Source organism: Lucilia cuprina, chromosome 3 (assembly GCF_022045245.1).
Source record: "Lucilia cuprina isolate Lc7/37 chromosome 3, ASM2204524v1, whole genome shotgun sequence".
In the NCBI taxonomy this organism is placed as follows: Eukaryota; Metazoa; Arthropoda; class Insecta; order Diptera; family Calliphoridae; genus Lucilia; species Lucilia cuprina.
In genome coordinates, this window is record NC_060951.1 from 57,516,300 (window position 1) to 57,526,719 (window position 10,420).

Genomic DNA, 10,420 nt, shown 5'->3' on the forward strand with positions numbered 1-10,420 from the left:
TTCTATATTATTCTTCCCTATTCTGTGTTTCAATTCGAATTGAAATTTTCTCCATTTGGCAACGTTGGTATTCTGCATTTCGATTCGACTCTCCGCCACATAAACACACATTCGTGAATCATTACAATGAAATGGTATTGCTTTTATTTAGGAGTCCCTTTTTTATTGAAATACCTGTTTTCGAGCGTTGCGTAACTGAATTCGTAAACGTAATCGAAACGCAGAATAGGGGTGTTTGTCTATAAGCTAGTCTGTAGTGTATTATATAACCTAGTCTGCAGTCTAGACTATAGCCTTTTTTATATTATATTCTATAGTCTAGATCATAGTCTATTAATCAATAGTCTCTAGCTAGTCATAGTATCTATAATCTATAAACTAATATAATCTATAAACTAAATATATAGTCTATCGTATAGTCTAGTCTATAGCCCAGTGTATAGTCTAGTCTATAGTATAGTCTATAGCCTAGTGTATAGTCTAGTCTATAATCTAGTCTATAGTCTACTCAATAGTCTAGTATATAGTTCTAGTCTATAATCTAATCTATAATCTAGTGTATATTCTAGTCTATAGACCAGTGTATAGTCTTGTATATAGCGTAGTTTAAGTCTATAGTCTAGTCTATAGTCAAGTCTATAGTCCAGTCTATAATCTATAATCTAGTATATATTCTAGTCTAGAGCCCAGTGTATAGTCTAGTCTATAGTATAGTCTAGTCGATAGTCTAGTCAATAGTTTACAGTGTAGTCTGGTCCATTGTATTGTCTATATTCTAGGCTATGGGCTTATCTAAGGTCTAAGTACTATTTATTTATAACATTGAACCCCTTTTTAAATTTTAAATTATCACGCCTGATACCTGACACACATAAAATTTTAAATATATTTTACAATTTTTAAAACTAAGTCAATTTTTGACTGATATCCAACTAAATAATCAAATTAAAATTGGATTGACGACAAAACATTTTTAGTTAAATAAAATGTTTTGTTTGATTGTCGATATCTATGTATTCATAATAGTTAGGATAATGAAATTATTCTCCTAGGTAACTTCTAAGACTTATGTTTCGGTTGCCAAATAAAGTTGGTCAAGTTTGGTCGTCAAAGGGTTAGAAGAAATTATGAAAACCTTTTTTTATATCTACGTGTGGCCACACTATAATTTCCTTCAATCATTTCACAGCTCATTTGATCTGGTAGCATTCTACCACATTTGACAAGCATCAGGCAATTAATGGCGCGATATAACGGTTCATCTGCATTAAGTTTTTTCATCTGTACACGGTAGAAAGCAAAAGTGAAAAAAGTGTTTTTGAAGACATAAAAAGATAATAAATTCATTATAAACTTATGAAAATATCTAAATAAATATCAGTTAAACAAAAACTAATTCAACATATACGTTTTATATGTATTAAAGCAAAAATATCTTGTCACATATATTGACAAAAAGAAGTTAATAAATTAACAATTAATTGAAACTTTATTAAAAACTAAGAGATTAAATTTAACAAACTATTTTTTAAATAAATAAATCTAAATCAATTTAGGCTATTCAAGTATTTGAATTTTAAATCAAATTCATAATTAAAAAAATATGTTGTCATAACTTTAAAAGAAATTATTTGCCTACCGTCTCCTGCTTGGCAAAATAATGCCGCCATATTGTTAAAATAGTCTTCTTCGTAGTAAAAAAGAAAAATTGTAAATAATTATAAAATAAACCGTCGTTAATAAATTTTAAGTTTCGTGGTCAAATTTAAAAGCGTTTTAAAATTAAAACACAAGTGCGGGTTGTGTTTCGTAATAATTTCGTGTAATCAGGAACATTATAAAAATAAGAAAAGACTTTAGATGAAAGAATGTGTAAAAGTTTCGCGAGTGTTTAAATACCATTTACGGGTTATTTTTTCTACCGGCAGCCGGTCGTTCTTGAACTAAATGGTAAGTTTAATAAATATTAAAAAAAAACATTTTCATTTTTATTTAAATAACTTAATTTATTAGCACTAAGTATAAACATTAAGTAAAAGCTATTTAACCCACTCTCATGCCAGTATTAAGCGGCATATTTGCCTGTTGATTTGTCACCTGTGATTGCGGCATAACATTCTGTTTGCGATAGTTGGTAAAATGTTCTAGATATTGATTGATAGTATCGATGGGCTCATAAATATCATTATGTTTAGGATGAATTTGCTGTTGACCCATGGCATTGACCACAGGCTGGGGTGTAAAGTAAGAAGGATATTCTTTGGGTACTGTTACTCCCAGAAAACTTTGCAAGACCTCACGTATCATTTCCCAACAATAGAATAGAACCACACAAGGACGATATTCGATTTCAATTAATATACCCTTGAAATTTTCCATCATTGTAACTGAACCCAATTTAATAAGAAAATCTCCATACTCAAAACGGGCACCTTTTGATTCAATTTTCGTTTGTTTCTTTGACGTATACACCGAAGTCATTTTAAGCATTAGCAAATCGAAAAGATTATCGGCCACCAACGGAATTTGTTTTCCCGTACCAGTGTCTAGTATGGAAAATGTTGTTACTGGATATTCTGAATCGTGCAGAACATGCACCGCTTTGGAGGGACCATGTTGTGGGGCCGATATGTATGTTTCGCAATCCACTAGAAATTGACCGGTGTGTACAGCTCCCAATGCCAACAGTCTTTTCGAGAGATGATCTATGGCCTGGGCACCAGTTTTTCCTTCAGATATTTGATAGGGATATAAAACTGTAACTCCCATTTTTGTTGTTTTACTAACGAATAATAATAAGATTCTGCAATATGCCGATTAAAATTAAATAGTTTAAGAAATAACAAAAATTTTAGGAGAAATGTCTTGTAAACAAATGCAAAAAACAGCTGTAAGTTTAGCTTCCACATAGAGTTGTATTTGTCAATAACAAAGAGAGTTGCCAGATTGTGGATTTTAAACAATATAGTGGATCTTTTAAGCAACTTTAAAAATCGTTAACGAATCGTATTTAATCGTATCATACAAAAAGCTTAAGTAACCTAATCCTGAAGAATTTTTGAAAATTTGTCGAAAACTTGCTGTGTTTGCCTTATTTCTTAGTGGCACTTTTACAACCACAGGGTGAATTTATTAGACTACTAACCGCTGCCCCTTTGTGCTTCATATACGTCGGTGGCAATGTTTGTACATGGCTCCGGCAGTTCAACACTTTGCTTAATACATTATATAAGTAAGATGTACAATATAAGTTCCTTTTACAACCACGCATATAGGATGACATCTACTGACTCTGCAACAGCACCTAAAACGTAATCGGTAGACCAATATACGAATCTATCGAATAAGCCGATGTATTACTTGTTCTTACTAACAGAAAACTCACTATGGTAAATCTCGTATGAACAGAGTAAGCCATATATATATTCTTATCAGATAACTACGATCTTTGGTCGATCTAGAGAATAAGTTGTTATACATTAAAAAATCAGTTAATTGTACACACATCATTCATTCTTTATAATAATATTTATATATTAACAACCATTTATTAACGTAAAATCATTGGAAAAAAATATTGCTTCTTGACTTCTTAAAGATCTCAAATTTGTTTTAATAAAACATTATAAATACATGGCTTAGAGTCTTAAATTATAAAATACAAACGTACAATAATAATAACAACAAATATTGAAATAAAAATCCGTATGTCTTTTCACTCATTGATTCTTTTCTCCGGCGAACCTTTTCTACCAAATGGTTTCATTTCGATTAAATCCGTTTTTAAAGAACGAAAACTTTTACGCAGTGTATTCGATACACGTTTCTTATAGCTGACACTTGTTATAGAGATTTTATCATCGTTAGGACTTTTGGGCGATAATGGATGTTCTTCACTCGAAGAACCATCACTTGAAGTGGTGTTAGGTTTAAGATATTTACGATTAAAATGTAACTGAGGTGTACCCCATTTTTTGGCAATGAAAGCTTCAAATTCTGGATCTGTATCAGAGCCACTATCACGTTTCTTTTTGGCTTCTAAAGATTTATAATATTCACGTTTCATTTTATCCATTTCGTCTTCGGATGTGCCATCGGCGGTGCTGGTCGCCATGGAAGTATTATCGGCAAAAGGTATATCATCGAGACGTCTAGTAAGTATAACGTCTGAGGGTACATTCTTTAAATTTACACCCTGAATTTGTGTTAATTGAAAGTCTATAGGATGATTGCCATTATCTGGGCTGATGGCACGTAAGGCACGAGATCTTCTAGGAGATTTAACTTCGAGAACACGCACACGATAATGTAGTAACTAAAATAAAAGAAGTGTAATAAAATTGGAAAATTGTTTATTAACTGTAATAGGCTTTCAAAACTTACCCGGTCCTCATCTAAGAATTTTGCCAAATCCGTTAAAAGAAAACTTATGCAAGTGCCTTCTGCTAAAATATCCTTATCATATTCACTGTGTACAGGGAATTTTTGTGTTATAGACAGAGCCTCATTGTCCTCACTGATCAACGTTACCTCAAAGGCAAATTGATGTTTTTTCTCTTTTTGTGTAGAAGTGCAAGTCATTGTAAAGAGTATTCTCTCCTTGTCGTACACCTCATAGAAGTTAAACATTTCATTGTACACCTGGAAAACATAGTAACCGGACAAGGGCTTTTGTTTGCCGGTCATATCCCATGCTAGTTCCACTGTATCTTTGGTAAAAACTTTATTTGAATGATCTGCATCTAAATGATCTTTCCAAAATGCCTCTCGTCCATTCCATTGGCAATCACCCCAAACACGACCCATAAAACATTTCATGGGCTTGTAAATGCATTGTTTCTCATGCCAAGACAATAAGTCTATCTGTAAGCGCACCGTACAACCACCCGAAGCATTTTGACATTTAAAGTGAGCCTTTGAGCATAAAGCCTCTACAGTCAGAGATCTTATATTGGTAAATCCTTCCTAAAATTAAGTAAAATGCAAGAAATATGTGGTCATAAGTTAAAAGGTTTTGCAACGTGTTATAAATTTTATAAAATATTTCGTAAAATCAATTTTTAATCATTAACTAATATTTAGTTAAATAGTCTTATCACCGGCAACGGTTGCAAATATACATTAGCACATATGTATGTACCTATAAAGTTCCTATACTACATATACGCGCCCATTTGATAAATATAATTTTAGATAATTTTATTTTTAATGAAAAACACTCCAAACGTGCAATACATTTTTAATTATTTTTATATAATATTTCTTTTTTTATAAAATTTCTGTTTAACTTGCCTAATTGATGTCTCGTAATAAATTAAAAATCCATTCCTAGTTACTACATCTCATCAAGATCAAGATTGTTTTTCTTTATCAATGACGTCATTGATACGTATGTCTTATCGTAAAACCTTCTGTTTTACACTTGATATTACCAATCTGACAACACCTTAAGTCCTATAAAATGAATGCTTTCAGTAAAGTAACAGAAAATAATGATAAAGTAAAAAAAAAAAAATATTGACGTCAATACTAACTAGGATTTTCTAGTTTCGAATATTGATAGACATTCTGCAGCAAAAAATTAGAAATATTGAGAGGGGACATGTAAATAAAAAAAGTATATTCACATCTAACTTGAAGTAGCGTAATAAAAGTGTTTTAATTAATAAATAAATAAATATATCAGCTTAAAAAACTTCTTCTTAGACGACATAATAAATTTTGGAAATGCTACAACTTATAGGGTAGCAAATACTGACACAATCCTAGAATAAGCTGAAAGATATTTGATAACAGAAAGAAATCTGGTTTTCGATTGAACCTAAGATGCCTGAAAATAACTTATACAAATACTTCACCACTATAGTGGGTAGGTATTTGTATAAGTTCGCGCTGATGTTTGTAATAAACAAAATATCGGTTCTACACCCTACACACCTTAATACCGATGGGCTCAGAATCTATTTAACAATGTCCGTCTGTCGCAATTTTCAAGATAATTTGATAAAACTTTGTACATACTCTTCTTTTTGTCCAATTATGAACGCTATTGAAAATGGTTGAAATCGATCCCCACTAATAGGGCCTTTGGGATTATAATTACGTTAAATATTCTATTATGTCAACAGAAATCTGCAAAACTTGGTTTTATAAAACTTTAAATGACACTACCGATTTTTGTAATGATCGGGCTTCATCTGACATTAGCCCCACACAAACTTCCCCTCAGAAAATGACTTGAAGATCAAAATTTACTTATAAACTCTAATAACTCTTTTAAATTCTACATAAATTACTTTGATGTAGACGCAAATTCCTCTGCCTCTGTATGTCCATGTAAAGCTTTTGTGTTTTGCGAAATTTTGCACATACTCTTTTGGCCCAATTGAAAAATCTTGTATAAAATCTCTTTTTAATCAACAATAAGTAAAAATATTCCCTAATAAAGTTAAAAACAAATTAAATGCTTTATTATTGGTCATAGACCCATAAGACGATCTAGCCATGTCTGTTCGTCCGTATGTCTGTTAAAAGCACGAATGGAAAGAACTGGAGGGTTAAAATTTCACATAAATATTTCTTATAGGTAAGATTTGTTTCGAAATAAGTAAGTTTATTATGATCCAAAATCACTATGCAAAAATTTACCCCCCATATAAGGTCCGCTTTAGAAAATGACTCCAACGCTTATTAATGGCCTAAAAATACGAGTGTAGCAATGAAATTCGACACAAATAAATTTAATACGACCAAAATTTATGAGGATCGACCCATAATTGACCCTACCCCCTATATAAGGTTCTCTGGCCTAAAATGCGAGTAGAAAAGATGAAATGTGACATAAGTAAGGAATCATGATTGACCAAAGTGATACAACTAATATCATTACAACCAGAATTACTTAACAGGTATAATTTTTATACCCTACACCTTTTAGTGGGCATATAAACATTTACCCTTTACCCACCTTATATTATACCAATCGGCTGAGAATAATTTTACAGACTTCTTGTAATCAAAGGTCAAGGTCGCAAATTTAGGTTTCTTTCGACCCAAAGACGAAGTTTATTGAAAATTTTTATAAAAAATAGGTTCAATATTTATAGGACCTCATAGCCCCCATACGAAATAATCTTTATAAAATGACATGTGTATAAATAATACAGTTTTAATTTGTACTTCGTTGAAATTCTTCATAACTAACCTTAATGTTAACAAAAATCTCTCTCTCTCTTTGGACTAGAATAACGATTTTTCTATTGTCTTTTAATTACTCTGGGGAATGATTTGTTAAAATCGGAATCAAAAAAGTTAAATTTTTAATGCAATTTAAAATTGGCATTTGTGCGGGAAATAAAAGCTGATCTAAATTAGACATCTACAAAGAGTGACAAATAAGCTCTCAAATTTGTTTATTTTTTTTATACATGAGTAAGCTTCTGCCTATCTCTGATCTAAACGATTAAAAATATCACTTATTCAAACCTACAACTTATCATCCTGCAGTCTTATCCTTAACACAGTTGAAAAGAAATAGCAAAGAAAGTAATAACTGATGCTCAGCAAGTATATTTCTATTAGCAATAATCAGTTTAGATTTTCTTTAAAACTAATTAAAAAAAACGAATAAAACCCAAACTCACCTTACACAGTGGACACAACAATAAAATCCTTGTACATTGATCGCAAACACTGTGACCAGTTTTACACAAATACACTGGCGATTTCATAGGATACGCACAGCCCGGACACTTAAGCTCTTCAATGAGACGTTCATAATGTTTAACAGATATTTCCTTCGAAGATGGAGACGATGTATTCGAAGGTCCATTCATATTTTCAGGCATTAGACTCGATCTTAAAACTACCGTATCGCTTTCAGTATTCATGGTGTCATCAACTTTATCCGTATCGTTCAATTGAATACGGGTAACCTTTACAGGTTCAGCTAGTTTGGATGTTGTTACAATTGTACTTGTAGTTGGTTGTATCTGTATATTAGTTGTTGTTGTGGTTGCAGTTGTAAAACTTGAAGTTGGCGTTGGTGGTGGCGCAAATTTTGGCGTTGGAGGAGGAGACTTTAGAGAGGAATTATTCGATAGACTATCACCTACACCAATACTACGTGTACGACTTAGCATGGGAGGTTTAGGTGGCGGTGTCATAGGCGAACGCGGTGTCTTTAGTGGAAGAGTTGCATATTTTTGTAATAATGGCGTTTCCACTTCAGACTTATGGTTGTCGATCTTTTGTTCTTGCAACAAAGTTTTCTTTTCGTTATACGCTGAATAGTGAACATCACCAACGGTCTCACCGTTTTCGGTTTTCTTTGTTTGCGATTCAGTTTTTTCATCACTTTGATATTCGGACGTTAGGGAGTTCGATAAGAAGATTCGACGTTTTTCATTTAGTTTCTCAATATTCTTGAGATGACCAATGATTTTCAAATCTTCTAAATAATCATCAGATGATGAAGTGCTTAGGCCATTGGTAGGAGAGTTAGGGGAACCATTTGTTGGTGAGGCAGCACCGTTTGTCGCTGGTGTTGTTGAATTGTGGGAACTGGAAGAACTAGTGGTAATTTTTTTAGTTGTTATCGTTGAAGTAGTGCCATTAAGTTGGTCTCCCTGTGTTTGGGAGATTTCAGTGCTTTCCTCAATCGTATTCATATTTACAAATTTGGAAATGCTATTTCTTTAATTTTAAATTATTTTTAAAATGAAATTGTATGTGTGAGTGGATGCACAAGATTTTTATTTGTCGGAAATTATGTCTCAATTATCTTATAAATAAAACCATTTACTCTTATAAATATATTAATCAATTAACCGTTTTATGTTGTTAACCGTTCAGTTTATTAAAACGTTATGAGTATCAATTTGAAAACTTTAACTGATACTATTGAGTGTTGGTTGGTTCCTCTTTGAATTGTATTGTATTTTATTTTATTTACTTTTTGTTATTGTTGTTGATATCTCTGTTTAATAATTGGTTTATATCTTATCAATAAAACACTTCAAAACGTAACCAAACCGAAAAGTATCTAACAATAACTATAGACAGTTGAAATTATAACTTTTATGAGTGTATTTATATTTATTCATATAAGAATTATAATTATTATTCATATGTATGAAGAAAAATTCTATTTGTTGTGTGTACATCTGTGTGTTCAAATAATGTGTGTTATATTATTAAACAGAGAATTGTTTTAAAAATTTTGTTAAGAAAATAATTAAGCTTTAATAAGCAAATTCGTTGAAATTTGCAAAACTTAAACAGAACAACACTTAATTGAGAATGGGTGCCTTTTTTATCAGTACGTTGATCGAGGGCTTTTTCTGCTACAGGTTTATAATTGAGTATTTGAAAAAGTATATACATATGTAGGTATGGTTTTTCTCGATCATCTTTATATTCTTTCACCTCACTCACATTTCGAAGTGAGAGAAGTATTTGTTTGTGTCTTTAGTTAGTTTGATTACAGAGTTTAGTTGAACGTCACTATAAACTTGTCAGTATTGGACGGATATACATATGTTAAGCGAATTCCCATCAAAGCTCTCAGACGTGTTGACGTAGTTTACTCAAAAATAAACAAGAAAACAGTGCACAATGTATTAGAATATTTTTGTGTGAAATAACTTTGAGTTTTAACCTTTTGATTGTAATGAAATTGATACATGTTCATTATAACACATACTTGCGATTGAGCTGAACTACATCAACAAAAAATGCGAATTAGTTAAAATGTTACTTTAAATAAAATAAAATACAGTATCTGTCTTTTATAATGACAATATTATTTGTATAAATAAGTAAAATGAATTCATTAGCTTTAATTTATTCAAAATTGTTTAAACAAATAATAATTGATATATGTAGTTGATATACATATGTTATAATGTGCTGCGAGAGAGATTGATGAGGAATCCTAGGTTTAGTATTTGATTTCGTATCGAAAACTAATTTTGATTAAGAAATTAAGGTAAACTTTACTAGATTTCTTACGCCGATTTTTAAATCGATGAGATAATTAACTCCGTCTGATCTTACTATTTACACCATTCATTTCCGTCCATAAATACATATAATGCAACTCTCATCTATGGGCTGTTGCTACAATGTATATTTTATGGTTTCTATGTCACGTACAAGAAAGGACTCTTTTGATTCTCTGTAACACAGTAACATGTGTTTCACTGCCTATCGATATTATATTGAATTCTTTCGATATTAGGAAAGTCATTGCACATAATTTGTACTCAACACATGTCTTTCTTCAAGAAGACGCATTAAGCAGAGAAAAAACGTCTAGTCTATAGTCTAGTATTTAGTCTAGTCTATAGTCTAGTCTATAGTCTAGTCTATAGTCTAGTCTATAGTCTAGTCTATAGTCTAGTCTATAGTCTAGTCTATA

The 10,420-nt window shown here is 31.4% G+C and overlaps 3 protein-coding genes across 5 annotated transcripts in view; 1 reads left to right on the top strand and 2 right to left on the bottom strand.

Moving 5' to 3' along the window:
• Positions 1–1,630: 1,630 nt before the first annotated feature.
• LOC111678725 (double-stranded RNA-specific editase Adar) overlaps positions 1,631–10,420 on the top strand; it is a 300,956-nt gene continuing 292,166 nt past the window's right edge. For 2 of the 3 annotated variants that reach the window (XM_046947519.1, XM_046947521.1), the window contains exon 1: positions 1,634–1,950. Coding sequence is in view for 2 of the 3 variants with exons in the window: in XM_046947521.1 (XP_046803477.1) it covers positions 1,948–1,950 (3 nt within the window). In the remaining variant the exon portion in view is untranslated. Of the gene's footprint in view, positions 1,951–10,420 lie in introns of all 3 variants that reach the window. The other variant, XM_046947525.1, reaches the window with a different exon arrangement.
• Positions 1,986–2,894, bottom strand: LOC111678727 (mediator of RNA polymerase II transcription subunit 20). The gene has a single exon (XM_023440151.2). It carries the CDS (start codon positions 2,767–2,769, stop codon positions 2,044–2,046), a length of 726 nt encoding a protein of 241 aa, XP_023295919.2. The 5' UTR covers positions 2,770–2,894; the 3' UTR covers positions 1,986–2,043.
• Positions 3,513–9,473, bottom strand: LOC111678724. Its single transcript, XM_023440143.2, has 3 exons — positions 7,644–9,473; positions 4,384–4,965; positions 3,513–4,315 (listed from the first exon to the last, which is right to left on the bottom strand). The coding sequence occupies exons 1-3, from the start codon at positions 8,667–8,669 to the stop codon at positions 3,716–3,718; spliced, it is 2,208 nt and encodes a 735-aa protein (XP_023295911.2). The 5' UTR covers positions 8,670–9,473; the 3' UTR covers positions 3,513–3,715.

Coding starts and splice junctions, on each gene's coding strand:
- LOC111678727 (XM_023440151.2), bottom strand. CDS start 2,769: ATGGGAGTTACAGTTTTATATCCCTATCAAATATCTGAAGGAAAAACT.
- LOC111678724 (XM_023440143.2), bottom strand. CDS start 8,669: ATGAATACGATTGAGGAAAGCACTGAAATCTCCCAAACACAGGGAGAC. Junction 4,966..7,643: donor TGTTGTGTCCACTGTGTAAG/GTGAGTTTGGGT, acceptor ACTTAATTTTAG/GAAGGATTTACCAATATAAG. Junction 4,316..4,383: donor AATTCTTAGATGAGGACCGG/GTAAGTTTTGAA, acceptor CTTTTATTTTAG/TTACTACATTATCGTGTGCG.